Here is a 22,177-nt window from a genome sequence, read left to right on the forward strand (position 1 = left end):
AAACGGGGTGCCGCGTGCATGATCCCGGGGGTCCCCAGCGGCGGGACTCCCGCGATCAGGCATCTTATCCCCTATCCTTTGGATAGGGGATAAGATGTTTAAGCACCGGAGAACCCCTTTAATATAAGTCAAGTCCAGCAAGCTAGTCAAGTCCAAGTAACTACAGTATAGCGTGGGCTGCATACAAGTCAAGTCAGTCATATACAGCACAATCAACTATAAGTCCCAGCAAGCCAATAAGCTTCCCAAATTCCACCCTGCATCTCCTTCACGCTGATCTGAGCTGTAATGGATTGTACGATCTTTCCAACCTCAGTAAAGCAAGCCAGTTATCTGTAACTTTGTGTCGGAATAATTATTTGCCCCATGCCTGGCACAGGAGAAGCTGGTCTACCTTGGGTGGTGTATAGTTCAACCACGCCCTGGTGTCACAAAACGGTTAATTACACATTACCCTCATCCGAAACCACACATGCCTGCATGAGGGTACATTTTTTTGTGAAGTGATCTGTAGTTTTTACTGGTACCCATATTGTTTTGATGGGACTTTTTGACAATTATGCATGACATAGCATTATACAGTGGGATCAGCAATCCCCTGATACAGCCTAGCTAAACCTGGCGGAATCAGTGAATTGGTGATCGGTGACAGGAGGCAGGTAAGGGGACCCTCTGCGATCATGTCACAGGGGTACGATAAGCTCTACTGAGCTAACCAGCATGTTTTAGTTTTATTCTAGACCCTGTGATAGGCATTGATCACAGGTTCTAAAGAGTTATTGACCGGCAGTGGCAGGATCACTGCAGCCCATCATGACAGTAACAGACACTCACTGCTCTAAACCGCAGCTCCTGCGCTAACTTCAAAGTCCCTTAACACTCCCTGGGAGAGCTTGAATACATATATCGCTTCCTGTGAGAGCTTAGATACCACCAACATGGCTGAATTTACAGGACACAAGTTAAAGGGGAGCAAATAAAAAGCTAAAGTGAAGCGAAAAAATTCTTACCCTAGGAAGACATGTAAAGAGTTCGCCTGCCTTGAGAATAATCACCAAAATAATGACCGAAGATATGGATCCTGCAATCTGGGAATAAGGAAAAATAATTTAGTAGCAGAAAATGTTAATTTACATCCGGTAGCTGGGAACCTATCCTGGTTATATCACATGCAGGGTTTGTTACAGTGTATCAGAGTACCTTCCTGTAACTTTACTAACCTCCCCCCCCTCTCCCTCTCTCCAGGGGTGTGATGTGGTGTTATTAGAACCTTTTTATTTTATATCATATACATATGTTTTATGCCATATTGGTTGGCTGGCAGTTTCTAGTACAATTGTGCAGCATGACAGAGAGGAAATCCACCCCAGGCACCATGTTATGGTTTTGACTTAAAGGGGTACTCCGGTGAAAAACTTTTTTTATTTTATTTAAATCAACTGGTGCCAGAAAGTTAAACAGACTTGTAAATTACTTCTATTTAAAAACCTTAATCTTTCCAGTGCTTATCAGCTGATATATGCTCCACAGAAAGTTCTTTTCTTTTTGAATTTCTTTTCTGGCTGACCACAGTGCTCTCTGCTGACACTTTTGTCCATTTTAGAAACTGTCCAGAGTAGGAGCAAATCCCTATAGCAAACCTATCCTGCTCCAGAAAGTTCCAAAAATGGTCAGAGGTGTCAGCAGAGAGCACTGTGGTTAGACAGAAAGGAAATTCAAAAAGAAAAGAACTTCGTGTGGAGCATACAACAGTTGATAAGTACTGGAAGAATTAAGATTTTTAAATAGAAATAATTTACAAATCTGTTTAACTTTCTGGTACCAGTTGATTAAAAATGTTTTTTTTCCTGGGGAGTACCCCTCTTAAGGATGAATTTTTCTGTGTTTGCCTGAGGCATCAGGCGTTGCTGTGACGACGCCCTATGAGTAGGCTTGGACAGCCTATTACATGATACTGGTCTCAGCGTCCACACCCTTTTCAACTGCACATATAACTCAATTTGCTAGTGTTCAGTTCCTCTGCACAAGCTCTTGTATATTCTTTGCCTGTTTCATCCTGTGTATTCCAACCTCAGCTTGTGACATTACTATTATCTGCTTATTGATTTGTTACCTTTGCTGCTATCTCAGTTTGGACCCGGTTTATTTGACTACTCTGTTAGTGTGTTCATCCCCCGTATTTTGTTTCTTGTACTTTGCCTGTTAGCCCTTTGTACCCTGACCTGCTTCACTGACGTCTGTACTTTGTTGTTTATTATTTTGGACCTGGTTACTCCCCTGCACTGAGAACAAGGATTTTGTTGTTTAATGGAAATATTTAATTAGGCAGGGAAAGTGGCTGTGGGTGAACTCAGGGCTGAACTTATCCCTGCCCGAAATGACAGCAGCGCTCTGCTTGGGTTTGATAGGGAGGCAGGTTCAAGGTTTGATAACAAGTAGGGAGGGGTGAAGCTTATAAAAAGGTGGGTTTCTTGTCTTAAAGGGTACCTCTCATCAAATAAACTTTTGATATATTTTAGATTAATGAATGTTGGATAACTTTCCAATAGCATGTTAATGAAAAATATGCTTCTTTCAATTGTATTTTTCCCGATCAGTCCTGTCAGCAAGCATTTCTGACTCATGCTGGAGTCCTAAACACGCAGAGCTGCCAGCCTGCTTTGTTCACAGCCAAACAGGCTGTGAACAAAGCAGGCTGGCAGCTCTGAGTGTTCTCCTTTGTGAACAAAGCAGACGGGCAGCTCGTAGTGTTTAGGACTCCAGCATGGGTCTGAAATGCTTACTGCCAGGACTGGTAGGGAGACCCCTAGTGGTCATTTCTTCAAAGTGGAAAATTGAATAGAAAGAAGCATATTTTTTAATAACATGCAATTGTAAAGTTATTCTGCATACATTAATCTATAATATATCAAAAGTTTTTTTGATGAGAGGTACCCTTTAAGTGGCTGATGTGCTGAGAAAGGTGATGTTGTTGACAAGTGACTTGTGCAGGTGTTCTTAGAGTCCCTTGGCTAGAGCACCAGGCTTTAAAGAAGCCAAAGGGGTATGAAAGAGATGGAACCGCAAAGATACCCCAGATCGTGCCAAGCTGTGAGAGAAGGAGCAGAACTTGTCCGGTGGGTTGAGGAGAGCAGAACAGTGACTGGAACAGGTTAAGGACAACCTCCCCATGTGGTAACAGGACAGAGCCCATATTGGTTCAAATAACCTATATTAGCTGCAACCACCAGCCTTGTTTGAACTGTTCTTTGAAACTAAGACTGTGCCCGTGAACTGCCAAGCGTAAAAACCTGTATAAATTGAAAACAGGAGAGAGTGGACTTTGATTATTCACTGAACCATTACTGTTGCAGGCCACCATCCCTAATCCCCCCCCCCCCCCCACCCCCTTAACCGTATCAAGGGTTCACTCCCCCTTCCCCTGTCTTTATCTATGACACTTAGCTAGTCTCTGTACAGCTGGCTTCCAGTAATTACACGTGACCACATCATCACCAGAGCGCAGGTGTACGAAGGCCGCTGGGGGACCAAAAAGCTCTGGCAGGGGAGCTGTGCGTTTTTTTTTTTTTTTTATGACTTTTTTTATGTATGCTTTCTAGACTTCTGGATTTTGCTGCAGACAATTTGCAGAAAGTCTTGTACAGAAAAAATCGGCAACACATTGGTTTTGTTGCAGATTTTAATTTTGCCATTTTAAAATCCACAATTAAGCTTGATTTATATGATATCAGAATTTTTTTTCACCTTATGGCACAGCTGGTTGTGCGCTCTCTTTTATTAGAAACCTTTGCCAAAAGTTGTGTGCATCTTTCTTGCTATTCCACTTTGCAACACCTGTGAAAACCACATCCCAGAATGGGCTTTCTAGGGCCCCATTAGCAGCTGCATGGACTGCTTCTATGGTGCTTTAGTCTCCTATCATTACCTGAGTGTTTCCTCCTGTACTGTCCTGTACAAGACTCCTGGACATGGATGAGGTGACAGCAAAACAATGGAAGAAGCTGCCAGTGATATTACTTAATCCAAGCGCAATCAGCTCCTTAAAGGGGGATTAACATATAAAAATAGTGTTACAGTCAGATCATGGATACTGGCAGGTAATGGTTTACTATATCTACAGTACATTTTATTGTATGTAGTGCCAACCGTACCCATGGATTATGTCTAGTATTGCAGGTATACCTTATTTACTTGAATGTAGATCAAAAATACTTGAAAAAGCTCATGGACAAAGGAAACAAAAGCTGATCATTTGTTCTAATCTCATACAAAGGCTAAGACTCTTTTCCACGGGGCGAGTAGACCCCGATAATGAGAACCAATCTTGTTCATAAGGCTCAAATATTTTGCATTCCAGGCCACATGAACAAACACTGGATTGTTGTGCGGCACTTTATTTTCATCATTGCCAGCCACACATCCTCTGTTTACACAAAGCAATGTGTGGTAGATAACAATTTTTTAGACCTAAACAAAAGGTTATATCAGCTAACAAATGACTGATCACTGGCCCTTTTATACTTTTACTCAGTTCGTTGACTGATCATTGGCTCTTTTACACCATTTATTGGGAGCCAATATATCTATAAATGCTCATTTGGCTAATTATTGGCCCAAATAAAGGGGCCTCAACAATTCAATGTTTTTCAAGTGATTAAACTTACCTGGTTACTGTCCACCTTATATCTATGCTTCATTGCAAACATTTTAGCCAAAGATATACTAATAGTATAGCCAACCACAGCAATGGCAAAGGCATTTCCAGCAATATGTACAAAAAATTCAACATTAGGCACTGTTGGAGCTATGAGCCTGTAACAGAAAAACAATAATATAGCTAATATAATACTTCTCCTTATGTGCAAGAATATAGTTACTATAATATTGGTCCATGTACAAAAATAAAAATATACAAGTATTTATAGATTGTAAACCCTTGCAGGCAGAGCCCTCACAATCTAACTACTGTAATGCTGTCTTTATGTACAAGAATATAATTACTATAACACTGCCACCTATATACAAGTATATGACTATTATAATATTGCCCCTAACACAAGAATATAATTAGCACATAAATACAGAAATATGGAGATTAACAGCTAGAAAGATTGAGGTAATCTTAAAAAAAAAAAAATAAAAGGTTCGGCGAGACGCAGCTCAGTATTTGCTCGGAAAAGAAGGACTCGAGTAGCACAGGACAATAAAAACTTTATTGGTGTAGCAAAGGCAACGCGTTTCGTCATCCACTGATGTCTTCTTCAGGTCCACTCACAGTTCTAAAAGAATAGATGCATATAAACACATATAGAAGGTGTGCTTCTTCTGGAAGGATAGAGAGGACAGCATCCTGCTCGTAATTTCGTAGCACGTTACTGATTCCGGCACCACCAAGGCCTTTTTAAAGTAATCATTTTCTGCTTAAAAGTGACATGAACACACTATCACCTACCCTGTGCCCTGCAACTTCAGCAGCGGATCAGTTTCCTTTTAAACTCACCCTGTGGTTACTTTTATTTCATACCTATTTTATATATATTAAATTACTCCCTCTCTATCCTTCCAGAAAAAGCACACCTTCTATGTGTATTTTATATGTATCTATTCTTTTAGAACTGTGAGTGGACCTGAGGAAGGCCAGTGGATGCCAAAACGCGTTGTCCCTGCTACACCAATAGTTATATATTGTCCTGTGCTACTTGAGTCCTTCTTTTCTGACCGAATACTGAGCATCGCCTCGCCGAACCAGTTTTTTTTAAAGATTACCTCCATTGCTCTCTATCGGGCACCATCCATACCAGTAAGAGTGCAGCAGCCAGCTACCTCAACTATCTCCACCCTCTCAAGCGTGGCACAGTCCAGCGCAGCTATTTTAAAGGTTGGTATATCACCTGGGTGTGGTGTAAGGTACACACCAGCAGAAACACCTCATCAGGGAGCGCCCCCTGTATTTTTCACCCCTTCTCTTAAGCATCAGTTAGAAAGATGTCACTCCAATTTATTTTATCCTATAATCCTATAATGTTGTCCTATAATTCAAAGGCACATACCCAGTAGGAATATCCCCCACAATGCCTACGCCATAATTTCCATAAAGATTCACTCCATATGATACTGCAGTAGAAATGATGAGCTGGTAGATAGAAGAGATGAGCACAGATAAGGGGTATGGATTATGCAATATATAGACATTGTGCATTACTATTATTAAAGGGAAATTCCATTAGAAGCTGCAGGTGAGTTAGCTCATACAATAGAACTATTGTGCCTAATGACAAGCAAAAGATGCAAACAGAGTCTATAAAATGCAACAATTGTTTGTTTAACAGTTAGGTATTCTGTCATATTGGGGAACTTTTTTGTATGAAGTAACTACACAAACATTTCCCTAATATATTCCCATAAAACTTCAGTTAGGGGAGCAGTCAATAAATGGCCACTGTCAGATACAATAACTTTTGATATGTTATAAATGTTCAAATGTATGGCTTTTATACGCCTTTTTTTTTTTTACTTACCTTTTGCTTACATGTGACCTATTTTAACAAACAGTTGCACGACCTTGATAAATAAATCGCAAGGAAGAAAAACTCGGGAAACACGCTTACAAAAGCATTTTTATAAAGCAGAAAAGTTTTCCCTTATGTTAATGTCCGAAGTTCTTTATCTACCCTTTATTACCAGTAGCGTTGCTAGAGAGTGACGGGTAGGGGGCGTACCGCATTGGGTGACACCCTGACTGGCCTGCCTGGCACCAAATAGCTGCACTACAACTATCCTGCAACAACCCATTCACCGTCCTCAGAAATTAAACAATATTAAAAACACACTATGCTGCACCATGAATATCCGTACTCTGGAGGCTTTTTTGTTTAATTTTGAGCCCGCATTTTGTGGACAGAGCCTAGCGTTGCTGTGCTGAGGCCAGAGTTTACGTCAGGAAGGAAGACAGCGTAGCACAAACAGGCACATAAACAATAGTGAAGCCACAACAACAAAAAAAAAAAAAACTGCTCGGTACATTACTCACCCCAAAATGTGCATAATAAAGCTGTATTACTATGGATGTTTCAGTTTTTAAAGGAAAAATTTTTGTTCCACATATGGGTTATTTACATCGTCTGTAAAAATTCTTACACAATTATTTTGTGCCTTATTCTATTTTAACACAACATTAATTTTAAAATTTTGTGGGTATGCGAGCATGTACGTGTCCTAAAATTAACAAAGTGTGCAGTGTGTATTTTCAACCTTCAATTTAATAGTTATTAGTTATATAATAAATTTTTTCTATAATTAACATTAACATTAATGTAGTAGCTTTGTTTCATGATGCAGAACAAGAACAGTTGTTAAAGTGGGTGTTAATGGCCTTTTCTGCAGACGTATGCACTTTCTATAAGCCAGGTTGGACATGGAATGCATTTGCGACTTTTAAATGGAGATGTGACTTTTTTTTTTCTTCATAAATAGCTACTATGGCATTTGATAAATACATGACCACTGCAAAGTAAAAAAAAAATACTATGTGAGCAGATTTCAGAAATGTGCTTTGGAATAAGCAAAAATCAAAAAGTCGCATGTGTAGAAAAGTTGCACATGCGCATGTACGTGCAACATTTTTACACAAAAAAAATATCTACTATGGAGCTTGATAAATCTCCTTCAATATGTTTTGTAATTGCTCTCATCAGAAAATTTTCAGTATTACATACTGAAAAAGCCAGTCAAAAAACTGGCCACTAGGGGTCCCCCTGCCTCCTGGGACACATACCAGTCCTGCAGTGTCCAGTGGACATCGACACGTCATGGACACCATGAGTGATTGACAGGGCTGAAGGCAGGCAGGTCAAGGGTCCTCTGTGAGTCAGAGCAGAGTGAGGGAGGGGGTGGAGTCATCAGTGAGGAGAAGAGAGGGACACGCCCCATGCCTCTGAATGAACAGATTCCTCACTGAGCAAATGATAGCAAGTAAAAAATGACAGCAAGTAAATAAAGGTAATTCTGAGAGAAAAATAGGTCATAGACACAAAAATTTGATTTACGTGATCAGGATGAGGTACTAAGCAACATATAACAGTTTTTTTTGGGGGGGGGGGGGGATCTGACAGGTACACTTTGAAGATAGAAACATAGAATGTGTCACTAGATTAGCCCATCTAGTCAGACCAATCTTACATGAAGGATAGCCTTATACCTATCTCTATATTATATGAAGGATAGCCTTATACCTATCTCTATCTTATATGAAGGATAGCCGTATACCTATCTCTATCTTATATGAAGGATAGCCTTACACCTATCCCATGCATGTTTAAACTCCTTCATTGCATTTGCAGTGACCACTTCTGCAGGAAGGCTATTCAATGCATCCACTACTCTCTCAGTAAAGTAATACTTCCTGATAGTTTACTATTTCATCTCGTGGAAGTTTTTCTTATTTTAAATATGCTCTCCTCCTTTATCATGTTTATTCCCTTTATGTATATAAAAGTTTCTATCATATTGCCTCTGTCTTGTTTTTCTTCCAAGCTATATATGTTAAGGTCCTTTAACCTTTCCTGGTAAGTTTCATCCTGCAATCCTTGTACTAGTTTAGTATCTTCTCTGAACTCTCTCCAATGTACAGTATCTATATTCTTCTGGAGATACGGTCTCCAGTGCTGCACACAATATTCCAAGTGAGTTCTCACCACAGCAGCATAAGCATAATCCCTCTCCCTATACACCCAAGAGCACTTTACTCTTTACTGCTAATACTGCTGTTCTATGACATTGTCTGCCTACCTTAAAGTCCTCTAAAATAATGACCCCTAAATCCCTTTCCTCAGATACTGAGGTAGGACTGTATCAAATATTCTATATTCTGCCTGAGGGTTTTTACACTAATCCACATAAAATATTAATTCACTGAATTAGTTTTTGCACCTTACATATATCAGTGAGCTTTTAATACCCATGACCATGTCACCAGTTGTCCTTCCTTGGACCACTTGTAATTAGTGTTGCTCGCGAATATTCGCAATACAAATTTTATTCGTGAATATCGCATATTCGCGAATTCGCGAATATTCGCGAATATAGCGCTATATATTCGTAATTACGAATATTCGTTTTTTTTTTTTTTCACAGTACACATCACAGTGATCATCCCTCTCTCCTTCTAGCTTGTGTGGTGTAAAGAAGGCTTTAATACTACTGTGTGAGACTGGTGTGCGAATTTCGCATATGCAAAAATTTGCATATGCTAATTTTCGTATACGCAAATTTTTGCTTATGTTAATTTTGTATATGCTAATTTTCGCATATGTTATTTTCGCATACGCGAATTTTCTCATATGCGAAAATAAAACGAGAATATTACGAATATGCTAATATATGACGAATATTCGTCCATATATTCGCGAATATTCGCGAATTCGAATATGGCCTATGCCGCTCAACACTACTTGTAATAGGTAGTAATCACTTCATAGTGAGAACACCCTTCAAGACCTGATGTTTTAGAGCTGCTATGACCCAGTCATCTAGCCATCACAATTTGGCCTGTGTTCATGCTTCAAACACAAAAACTTCAAGAACTGACTGTTAAATGGGCACTGTCACCAACTTTATTTTTTGATATGTTGTAGTACTTATGTACTACAACATATCTCTAATATACTTTTATTTTATTTTTTTCCATTAAAAAGGTTTAATTTACATTTAAAAACCGGCTACTGAAAAAGGACTGATTTTGGAGTGGCAATCAGTCCTTTTTCAGTTAGGCTGCACTCGCTCCCTGCCTGTCAGTTAGGCTGTACTCGCTCCCTGCCTCCCACACATCGCCGCCGCCTCGTTGCCGCCGCTGTCCCTGCACGCCCGCTGCCGGACTCTGCAGTAACTGCAAGTGTAATGAGGGAACGGGGGGGGGGGGACCGGGCTAGCAAAAAATAAAAAATAAATAGGATGGTGGGAGCTACTCTTTAACTTACTGCCTAATATTTATTATAATCTTTACCCCACAGTTACTCTAATGTTTTTGCTGATCAATGTTTATTGGTGTAATTATCCCTATCTGTGTTGTTTTATTAGACAAACCCTTTAAAATAATTGTTAAACTTTGTTTGCAATACCGCTACTGTCCTCATGGAGTGCTGTTAAGAACAAACATGACCACAAGCAAGACAAAGCACAAAACACATGTTTGTGGATAGAGTAGTAATTTGATAAGAAATTGGAGTCTTTTGTGATTTTTTTTTATATACTAGTGTGATTATCTGACTTTACCACTCCTGACCATATAGAGTGCCGTAAAAGGTGTTTTTTCATCAGAAACATTTCTGGCATATCTATAGATGTGATAGTCTGACCTTGGGAACCCACACAAAAGATATGGGAGTTATGTAAACATCCAAGCATGCTTGGATGTTTTTAGAATCCCAGCCACCTTTTAGCCACCGCAGCTAGGCTGGACGGGAACAGTGATCCTTGTTCTTGAGATAGATGTGGTTCTTACTTCTGGGACCCTGACATATCAGACACTTATCGCATATCCTGTGGATATGCCATGCATATTCTTTAAAAAAGAAACAAAAGACCATGAGTCACATGGTGAAAAATGTCACATAATATTCTAATGCACCACCTAGTGCCAATAAAAGGATGTAAAAGTGCTTTCTTTGCTGCCCTATAAAACGGATCTTATATGCTACTTTTGGGTAGTGTACCTTTTGGTAAGATTGCTTTGGAGATTGCTGTTTGCTAGACATGCCTCTACAATGTACTCAAATATATTTTTCTCAGTTGACAGACTTTGAGAGGGGGGAACATCACTGACTGAGAGAAGTGGAATGGCAATTTCGATAAATTACATGCCGTTTGGGCCGCTCTGCACACACATTGAACAGGCACCAGATGGCCCAGAGAGATCACCTATAAACTGTTCCTTTCTCTCTAATATTGTAGTCGCTTACATATTGTATACCATTAATAAAATCCCACAGATACATTTTCATTGGATTCCAACTTCCAGCTTCTTGCTACGTTATGTTTTTTTTTTTGTGTCAAAGAGTGTATGTTCTTGGCTAATAAACCCAGTACTGGCTACTCAGAATCATTTACTTACCACCACCAGCTCTATAGGTATGGGCATAAATAAGTGGGATTGGAACCTCTGGTTGACTTCTTTAACAGCAAACAGTATTATTAGAGCAATAAGGCTCACAACAAGCGTGCCAATATTCGTCTTGTGGATTCTGCTGAACAAACTGACTAAAGACTGAAAAGAAAAACATAATATCAATACATGTTCATCCTTAATATCTTCAGTGGCCATAATAGGGCTGAAGAGTCTGTGTTACCGTCTGGACTACTGGGAGGGGACAAGACTCTAATGGGGATCAGGTGGTTTTGAGAACTCCGTCACTATTTTTCCCAAGAAGCCTCACCAACTTTTATATGGCCTTTTTTTTAATTACAGACCTAACACCTGAGCCCCTTTTATGTTTTCATGTTTTTTTATGTTATGTTCAGAAGACCCTTAAGTATTGTGGCAATAATACAGATGTGAAAACACTGTCATAGGACGTACATGTTAATCTAGCTTAGTAGATATGACTCTGCTGCACTGTGGTAGTTCCTATCAACATCATTAGCTTCTTGGTCTATGAACATGAAACGTTAGTACCATTTCCGTGACCCATAATTGCGCCCAATCCCTGTCCATGTATTCCCTATCCTGTCCAGTCTAGTGTTGCTGTGCATGGAAAAACTGTCAAGTAAGAGTTCTGCCCTCCACTTTGCAATAATGCCTCTCATAGTAGTGATGCCCTTGTAGTGCCCCCCACACACAGTAGTGATGTCACCGTAATACCTATAAACAGAAATAGTGCCTCTTAAAATAATAAACTGAATACTTCTGTAGACTCTAAGTCTCTAGGCCTTTCTGATCAACTCACATAAATCAGCGACAGAGGATGTGACCGTTCACTTAGAGGGAGGCCAAATATATGCTTCAGTTGGGACACGGTCACGTGAATAGTAGCAGCAGTGGTATACCCTCGGATTAGCGGCTCTGAGAGGTAAGTGACCACAAACCCAAATTGCACAAGGCCCAGGATAACCTACAGAATAGTGAGAAAAAACACCATAAAGCAAATATGTCATAAGGTTTTAATGGACATTTTTGGATCATTCTATAAAAGAGCATTGCCCTCCCTCTTCTGTCAAGTGGTTAACCATTCAGTTTGGATGTATTTTATTTAATTCTGCTTCTGCGAAAACTGACAACTATTATAATTGGAATATTTGTTAGTTTACGGTTACCATCATTTGGCTAGAGACACCTAAGAGGGTATACCCATCTGGAACAGTTATAACATATTCACCGGATATGTCTGATAGAGGCGGGTTGTTGCAGCCAACATTGGCCACACTAATATAATTTTGATGTGTTTTTATTATGGACTCGAATATATTGGAATGCAGTGGAATTTTCATGGATGGAATGGTGTAGGGTATCTGCAGGACTGGCTTCAAGAATTGTGGTTGATGCAAACAGCTAATTAGACAATCATTTGCTTTCATCCTGTTTAAAGCCATACGATAAGCCTGGCACCTGAGTGATAAGAATGGAGGTGAGCTACAGTTCCTGTTACCTCCAATAATATAAGCCATAAAACCAGCCCCTGCCGTGTTGGATACAATGGACTGCAAATCATCCTGTCAGCCCACCAAGGTGTGATTCTCAAGGAACTCATAGGATGATGAGTTAGTGTTACTCATAGGATGATGAGTTAGAGAGCACTTCCTGCCCCCTTCCTTTCACCTTCCCCTCTTCCTTGCACCTCTATCCCTTAATTAGTTAGGATCCCCCTTTGTATTTATATGTATATGTGTAGTTTGTAATAAACCCCTATAAAGATTCAGTTGTCCTCAATCAATTAGTAAGGCACCCCAAAAACAAAGCAGTTTCAACATTTGGCACCCCAGATGGGACTGTGATTTAAAATTCCACAGAGGATCCACAGGAACGAATCTGCTTTGCTCCAAATTTCTAAGAGGAAAAGATCGAGGAACGAGGAATCTGGATCTTGGATACAAAGGAAATACTGGTGAGTGTATTGTTTCCTTTATGTTATTTGTAAGCTGATCCTAGCAAGTTTAGTGTAGTTATTATTCAGGTTGTGTATGACATTTTATTGGTAGTTATTAGTTATAGCTGTAAAGGAAGTGTGACTTATTTTGTGTTTTAGAAGTGAGTTTTACATTGGAGTAGGCCGAATATATGTTGTGTGAGACCATTGTTCTAGATAAGGTACTGGTCAGGTGAGGCCTAGGATTTGCTTGTTGTTGTAGGAGTGGTTGTATTGTTAGTTTTGTTTGTTGTATATTACTGTATTGTTAATATGGAATTTGTGGAGAAGTTTGTGGAGAAGCATGCCTCTGCTAAGTACCAGACATGTGCAGATGGATCTCTGGGAGATCAGTTTTTGGCATTGAGGATGCAGTGCCAGGAATATAATGGTAACATTGATTGTAAAAAGAATAGCAAGAAGTGGAAGAAAGGAAAGTTAGGTAATGAAATCTTATTGCTTATGAAAATTAAGGAGATAGCGGAAGAGAAGGAGACCAAGTGGCAGAATGAGAGGAGGCAGATGAAAGAGAGTTTAGATAAGATTGCAGAGTCTGTTCTTGAAATTTCAGCAGAGTCCAGTAATGAATTGAGAAATTTAAAGGCAGAAATAGAGGAATTAACCGAAAGAAACAAAGGGCTGGTGGAGTTGGCAGAGAGGTATGAGTTTAAGGTTGGCTCTAACAGGTCCCATTTATTGTCTTTAGAGAATAAGATTAGTCAGATGGAGGTGATGATAGCTGATTTAGAAGGGCAGCTGTCTAAAGTAAGATCCCAGCTAGTCAGCCAAGAGCAGCACATCCGGTCCCTTACATTGCATAAATGTGAAGTAACAAATATCTGCACAATTTCATCTATGGATGGGGGCGAGGTAACAGGCATGGTAGCTGATAGTCCTCCAGCTTTGACCATCCAGGACAGACTCCATTTGTGTAAAGTTATTGGAGAATGTAATACAAGCGAATCACCCATAACTTTATCCAATAGGTTTGAAGCTGTAGTGAAGCAGTATCACCTAGATAACAAAGATGCCTGGTCTCTGCTCCGAGCTTGGCTTCCAGGGCCACTGGCAGCACAGTTAACATCTGACCACATAGATAATGACTGTAGAGGTGCAGAATTCAGGAGGAAGGAGCTGCAGCATGTTTTGGGTGGGCGAGACATTAGGGGTGAAGATGCCCTAAGAAAATTGCGGTTCAGGCGATGTGATGATCCGGTCATGTTTTGTAATGATTATCTCTCCCTATATAAGTCTGTTTATGACTGCCCAGAAATGTCTCAGGATGATACCAATTTCCTCTATTCCATGGCGAATAGATGTAACGTAGATTACAGCACGAGATTGGCGCTGAGAAATACCAACTCCTATGAGAAATTTATCAATATTTTGAGGGACTGGTGTGAAGGGTCTGGAGACAGGAATGAGACACCCGAAAACATATCTGTTGTGCATAGACCTAGGAGGAAATGGTGGGTTAGATATTGTTACAAATGTGGGAGACCAGGACATATTAAAAGATATTGTGAGACATCTAATGTGTATCCTGAGCCTATAGACCATTCATCACAACAGGGGGTTAGCAGCATTCAGCCTGAGGGGGAGAATACCACCGAGAATAAAGAGGTCACACAAAGGTGTGAAGAGATGGGTGATATGGAGACTAACCCTGTTACATTTGCATCAAAATCCCCAACAAAACAGTGCCCTAATGTAAATGAAGAGACAAAGAAACAGAAAGACACATCCCCTTGTGAACAGCAAAAGGCAGGCAGTAATATCCCAATGTACAATCCATGGGGAAATCTGCCATTTTTACTATTCTTGAGTTGGTCACAGATTGCTCTACCCCTATTGATTAATAGCACAGCACAGTGTGATAATATGTGTTGGTAAACATTGAGGAACTTTGTTGTGCTAGATATGGACATATTGGTATAGATATAAATGACAGAACTATATCTGTTTTACATGCGTGTTTTTGTATTCTAATTGTGTTTGTGTTTCTTTACAGACTGATCACCCTTGTCATATGATGTTACAGCAAAGATACTAATCTCTATGCTTCTTCAACAGGTTATAAACTGAGACGTCAACAAATGAAACTGGTTATTCTAGTAAATAATCTAGTGTATTTGGCCAATTCACTAATTTAAAGTCCACGTGGTTTTATCAATGAGCTCAAGTGTAGAGGGTCAATTGTTTGCAAACAATTATACAAATTAACATCCCATTGTGATGTGGAGGTGTTGTGCTAGACAAGTGTCTTTTAAGTGTCTTTTGTAGGTGTATGTTTGTTTGTTTTCTTATGTCTTTTTCCAAACAGGTCACAGACTTCAATCATGAGCTGAAGATTGATAATTGAAATGTATGAAAAGCGACCACTACAAATCTGGGATTCCAGTGTGAATGCTATAGAATTGATTAGACCTTTACTCAGAATTACCTAAAGATGCATCATGAGATAGATAAAAGTTGAGTTAATCTATGATATGTTTTATGTTGTCTGTTTATGTCCTGTTCATTGTGTATCTTGTGTCGGCATTATGTTATTTCTTTTATGCTCCAGATGACCAGGAGTATGTTTTTTTCTATTAAGCATATATTTTTGCTTTTGAAACAGCTGTGTTCATTGCTTAGATTTTTTTTTTTTTTTTTTTTTGCTTTTTCCCTAAAAATATTTTTCTTCCAATGCATTCTACCTTTTATTTTTTTGATTGGTACCATTTTGTTTTTTTCCTTTTGGTACCAAAGGGGCGTTAAAATGTTTATTGGTCCAAAAAAAAAAAAGTTAATTGGTATTAAAGATTTTAATGATTTTTGTGAAACATTTTTCCCATTTGCATGCATTCGGGTTATATATAAGGGAATTGGTGTAACAAGCCCAATCAGGGATAAAGCGAGTGCAGCCATTTCAGGAGTTTACCTTGCTTGTTAAATCTAGGAAATGTCTTCCTCCCTGTCAGTTATTTAGGGATATGTCTTAATGTTAGACTAGCAAGAAGGAACCCAGCTTGGATCTGGTTATTAGGACACAATGAATGGAGGAGGCACTATATGGACCATGGGTCAGAATTTTTAGAATTATTAGGCAATCAGTGTACAGCAACTGCTTGACAGGTTCTTATGTAGGAAGTTTTGATGTTCTGGCATATATTACATTATACTGCTAATAATCTGATACTGCTCTTGTTCTTTTGTTCCCAGGATCCTTTGTGAAGCAAATACAAGATTGGCATGTGCTGGTTCCTGGATGTGTGTATAAGCCATACATGTGATGGCAACTAAATTAATCCCTCTGTCGGTCAAAGATTTCTTCAAATAATCCTATTAACAATTAAAAAGCAATGGTCTATCTACTGGTCACCAAGAGAGATCAGCTGGTGCAAACATGGCAAAATACATTCAATGGAAAGTGCCAAAACATGATGTCATGGAACACATACCCATAAACTTAATTTGTTCAAAGAAATGAGAAACCCGATGGATACAGTTTCAGCTTGTCAGTTTGTTTTATACATGTAATCATGATATTGTCTTTTACTATTATGTATCTGTCAATGACACAGGTAGCTGTGTGTATAGGGGAACATGATATTTTATATAATTTATGTTGTTGGATACCCATTGATAGGAGTGTGAATGTGAGTGAATGGTGCGATGTTCATTTATGCCCAGTCTCTTCAAAATGGTTACCTCTACCAGTATGGCCCTGAGGAGGATCCAGAAGCTAAATGGACTTTTGTAATCTAGAGGACTGTGCAGAAGACTGTGGACTTCATTTTGGGTGTGGCTCAAGTGTTTGTGTGCCATTCAGGCCCAAAGGGGCGTATGTTGCAGCCAACATTGGCCACACTAATATAATTTTGATGTGTTTTTATTATGGACTTGAATATATTGGAATGCAGTGGAATTTTCATGGATGGAATGGTGTAGGGTGTCTGCAGGACTGGCTTCAAGAATTGTGGTTGATGCAAACAGCTGATTAGACAATCATTTGCTTTCATCCTGTTTAAAGCCATACGATAAGCCTGGCACCTGAGTGATAAGAATGGAGGTGAGCTACAGTTCCTGTTACCTCCAATAATATAAGCCATAAAACCAGCCCCTGCCGTGTTGGATACAATGGACTGCAAATCATCCTGTCAGCCCACCAAGGTGTGGTTCTCAAGGAAACTTGGATATCTGTCAACACAGTATGGGACAACAAAGAAGACCCCCCACTCAAGAAGACATCAAAAGGACAAGAACTGATTGCAATGCAAATAAACTGTAACTGTTCTGATTGGCCATGGAGATATCTTGGGATGGGCAATGTATGGGTTATGTGTGTGGATGACTGCTATATATGTGTTACTCATAGGATGATGAGTTAGAGAGCACTTCCTGCCCCCTTCCTTTCACCTTCCCCTCTTCCTTGCACCCCTATCCCTTAATTAGTTAGGATCCCCCTTTGTATTTATATGTATATGTGTAGTTTGTAATAAACCCCTATAAAGATTCAGTTGTCCTCAATCAATTAGTAAGGCACCCCAAAAACAAAGCAGTTTCAACACGGGTCATATTCAGATTGTGGTACTAAACAACCTACAGAATTTACATTAATGGATGGGAGTTACACAAACTTACCAACACCTGTACATATAAAAACACTGCAGGAAGGCTATTCCATGCATCCACTACTCTCTCAGTAAAGTAATACTTCCTCATATTATTGCATAAACATTTGCCCCTTTAATTTAAAACTATGTCCTCTTGGGGTAGTTTTTCTTCTTTTAAAGGAAACCTGACATCAGATTTTACTATGTAGAACGTGTATTAAAATCCTCTTCCTCCACATCCCTGAGAGACATTTCTGCTGGCAGGGATGGTGAGGATAGGATGTTTGAAAGTCTCTACCGCCAGCCCCATAAGTAGTCCCCTGGGCGGGGACCTATACCCGCCTAGTCTCTTCTGCTGCACTGAAATCACACCCTCTCAGCGTGATTGACAGCCCCGGCATGGCCCGCATCATCGTTCTGCTCCGTCTGCTTAGGGAGCAGAGTGATGCCGAGGACTGGCAGTCATGCTCAGGGGCATCATTACAGCTGAGATTAGGGACTAGAGGGGAGACTTATCAATATGTGTCTGTGTGCAGCCACTTCACAGCCTTTTTTTTTTTCTACTGTATTTTTGGCTTATGTGTACCAAATTTATTAAAACTGTGCACATACTTTGATAAATTTAGCAGAAATTAAAGACGCAGTTCATAAATCTTGTCCACTATTTTGAAATTGCGCAAGATTTTTGCACAAAAACAAACTGCACCAAAATGTAGCACCAAAGATCCATCCAATAAAATGTCAGGAAGGCAGTGATATATCCTCACCATCCCTGCTGGTTCAAATGTCTCCTGGGGATAGTAAAGAAGAAGATTTTACCATATATAATGTGTTGCCACATGTTACCTATGCTAAAGTCGGATGACAGGTTCCCTTTAAAGTGGTATTCCGGCCAAAAAACATCTTATCCCCTATCCAAAAAATAGGGGATAAGATGTCTGATCGCGGGGGGCCCGCCGCTGGGACCCCCCACAATCTCCCTGCAGCAGCCCGCACTCTATGCGTAGCTGCGTCTGCAGATTCGGAAACCGCCGGGCTTCCGAGATGGGGATATCACGCCACGCCCCCTCCATTCATTTCTATGGGAAGGGGCGTAACGGCTGTAACGCCCCCTCCCATAGACATGAATGGAGGGGGCGTGTCGTGACGCACCTACGCATAGAATGCGGGCTGCTGCAGGAGATTGCGGGGGTCCCAGCGGCGGGCCCCCCGCGATCAGACATCTTATCCCCTATCCTTTGGATAGGGGATAAGATGTTTTTGCCCGGAATATCCTCCCCGCCTTTACAAATTAATAATGATGCAGGTAGGGTAGACGAGAGGAAGACAGGGGCTGCAGTGACAACAGGTTTAGGTCTGCCTGGACACTTAATCAAATTCAAGCCTGACGTGAAATGGTCATCACTGTGGCTCCTGTCTTACTTCTCGTCTACCATACCTGCATCATTTTTAATGGATTGAAATAAAGATCCATGCTTTTATTCGTACAGGTGTTAGTGAGTGCCCTCCTTTTTCATTATGTTTCTGTTTCGATTATATGCATCTCTGCCAATTTGTGAAGTGAGCACCACCACCCCCCTCTGACACCTGAAGCTCTCTGTATGTCCCATATGTGGATGTGATTTTTCATAGTATTTTTCCTGCAGTGGAAATTCTTTTTTTCTTCAGCTTTTTTGCTCATTATAATCTATGATGCTATAGTACAAGACACCTCCCCGCAGTGACCACCTAACTACAGATGATGTAAATCAGCAGAAACTCTTACCTGGAATAACCCCACCAGTAATGACATTGCAGCCACCAGCTCCACTCTGGCTTTGTCTCTTGCTGTGGTATCAATGACAGTTTCATTTCCCGGCAATATAAAGTTGTCATTTGGTACCAGAGACTCAGTGACACTGCCGATCATGATGGAGACCACAGCAAATGAGCCTAAAAGGAAAGCACAAACTAAGTGCAAACAGTGTCTGACTATAGATAACTCATGGTCCTATAATAACTGTACAGATCATAAGTTACAACCTGTATTAGAATACAATTCTGCTGAAATCTCCCAGCATTCTCTGCCATTTCATTGGCTGCACAGAGCTTATGTAGTTGATTTGCTTTCTGGGAGGTGTTTTCTTCCCAGGCACTATGAAGAAGTCTGATGTACGAAAAAGTAAGAACCCCCTGCATTATAATAGATGCTCAGCTAAGCTGCAAGGGGGGTATCTGACAACCTGCTTATTGACTGTTTCCAATACCTAGTGAACAGTGAGACCCTTTTTGCTGTAGCAGCCTTATTGATTTCAATGGATCCATTATATCAGTAAACTAACTTGTGTTTGTTACCCTTAGTATATATAGATTATTTTTAGTATGTCATGGCTTACCCACTGAAATGTGCCTAGATGTACCAAAAAAAGAGTAGACAAACACTGGGAAGAAGGAGGAATATAATCCAAAAACAGGGGGCACTCCAGCCAGAAGAGCATATGCCAAACCTATGGAAAAGAAAGGGAATAGATTGTTCAGGATGGAACGAAAACCGCACGTTTATTCTAAACAGTCTGTGTGTAATACAGCTCCTATAAACCACTGTGTGACTCCATAATCCATAATGGCTGGGATATGGCAGAGGAACATGCTACCACAGGTAAATATGTATTTTCTGACTGTTAGGGAGAGCTACTAAATCAATAGAAGGAGATGACAGCTGCTTCATTCACTGATACAGAAATGGGTGCAACACCAAGAACCTTCATTTGATTTGTTTATATTTTGCATATGTCTCTCTGTTAAGATTGTATGTGAAAAAATGGGCAGTATTCCATACTATATTAGTGCGAAATAACCTTACCTTGTGGAAGCTGAAGGATCCCCACGCTGATCCCGGACACAATATCTCCCAGAAGCCATTCCTTCAATGGGTAGTGAGGCAGCCAGTGGAGAATCGGGAGGAATTGGAACAACAGGGCTTTTGCTTTTGACCTAGAACATCTATAAAGTAGACCATAACATGTGACAAGACTGTTAATTGACATATCTGGTGAACCATACATACCCTCATATTCAGAGGTATAGCTTGAATCAGGTCATATATAATACATACACAATGTATTTTTGCCAGTTTTTGGGCTGTAAAACTGAAAAACTGACAGAAAACAGCCAGTTTAACTTTTGCATTCTTTTAAAATATCCATTGATACATACACATTCATTTTCTAAAGGCCATACATTGTCGTTCTTTTTTTTTTTGGACCAATTACCCCTAGAAAAACATACATTTTCCAGCCACATTTTTATGAAAATCATGTGATTGTTTTCTTTTTACAGCTGAAAATACCTGTTGTAAACAGTGTGTGAACATGGCCTTAGGAGCCTTTACACTGTCACACGTTCATAGAAATCCTATTAATGCTCTGCAGCCACAGGCTTTCTGTACAGACAGTCCCTATAGTAGCAACAAAGTCTGTGGAGGGTGATCTTCCTCATGATGGGTGATCTGGGTCTGCCAAGAGATCTTACTTTCCATAGCCATTAACAAATGCTGGGGCAAAGGCACACTGACCCAAAAAAATCTTGGTCTTCCTTTTCACAAGGGTTGTTGTGGGTATGGTTCTCTATGGACAGCTACTATAAGTTGCTCTGTTGGTAAATAGTATCTATCTTTGCCAAACTAAAGGATCAAAATTCTCTCCTGATCAAATCCATCAAGAGGAAACTGTATCTTAAAATGCAATCATGGTCAAACCTCAATTCTTGTCTTCAAAGATTGCAGGATAGAAATAATAAGACTATGTAGGTAAACTGCATAAAAGTAATGGTAGACACCCCGCTTACCTGACTTTAAGTTTGGCTGCACCGACAAGGGACTGTATGGTATTAGTGGACCTGGGCTGTGAATGCCCAATTTCTTGTTCGTGAAACACCGGACGTTCAACACAGTATCTCATATGTTGATGCTTCAGCTCCTTGTTCTCCATGACTGAGTTGGGAATCTACTAAGGTGGAAATAATCTCTTTTCATGAATAGTCTAAGTATTCAGATCTACATGTATTGGATGAAGGATCCTCAGCAGCCCTCTAGAGAACAGTGATTTATTTGTCCTCCAAACCTTAGGCAATACAGTGGTCCCTTAACATATGATATTAATTGGTTCCAGGAGAACATCATATGTCTATGTAAAAATGGTAATTGGTTCTGGGGCCTCGGAACCATTGTATGTTGAATACATATCTCTATAGGAAACTGCTAATTGGTTCTGGGATGACCATTGTATGTGGAGTGTAAGGGGAGTGTTTAACAAACCAGGGTGCCTCCAGCTGTTGCACAACTACAACTCCCAGCATGCAAGTACAGCCATTGACTGTCTGGGCATGCTGGGAGTTATAGTTTTGCAACAGCTGGAGGCACACTGATAGGGAAACATTGATGTATGGGGTGTATAGTGTGTATATGTATTGTATGTGATGTGTGAC

The 22,177-nt window shown here is 40.1% G+C and overlaps 1 protein-coding gene across 1 annotated transcript in view; it reads right to left on the reverse strand.

Moving 5' to 3' along the window:
- Positions 1-21,684, reverse strand: part of LOC130276015 (solute carrier family 26 member 6-like) — a 45,975-nt gene extending 24,291 nt beyond the window's left edge. The window contains exons 1-10 of the mRNA XM_056524807.1: positions 21,539-21,684; positions 20,556-20,695; positions 20,089-20,199; positions 19,479-19,645; positions 11,940-12,104; positions 11,108-11,260; positions 6,051-6,133; positions 4,665-4,812; positions 3,926-4,039; positions 1,011-1,088 (exon numbers count right to left, since the gene is read on the reverse strand). Coding sequence (XP_056380782.1) covers positions 1,011-1,088; positions 3,926-4,039; positions 4,665-4,812; positions 6,051-6,133; positions 11,108-11,260; positions 11,940-12,104; positions 19,479-19,645; positions 20,089-20,199; positions 20,556-20,695; positions 21,539-21,681 — 1,302 coding nt within the window. The 5' untranslated portion in view covers positions 21,682-21,684. The remainder of the gene's footprint in view (positions 1-1,010; positions 1,089-3,925; positions 4,040-4,664; positions 4,813-6,050; positions 6,134-11,107; positions 11,261-11,939; positions 12,105-19,478; positions 19,646-20,088; positions 20,200-20,555; positions 20,696-21,538) is intronic.
- Between the last annotated feature and the right edge of the window lie 493 nt (positions 21,685-22,177).

This window comes from Hyla sarda, chromosome 6, assembly GCF_029499605.1.
Source record: "Hyla sarda isolate aHylSar1 chromosome 6, aHylSar1.hap1, whole genome shotgun sequence".
Lineage (NCBI taxonomy): Eukaryota > Metazoa > Chordata > Amphibia > Anura > Hylidae > Hyla > Hyla sarda.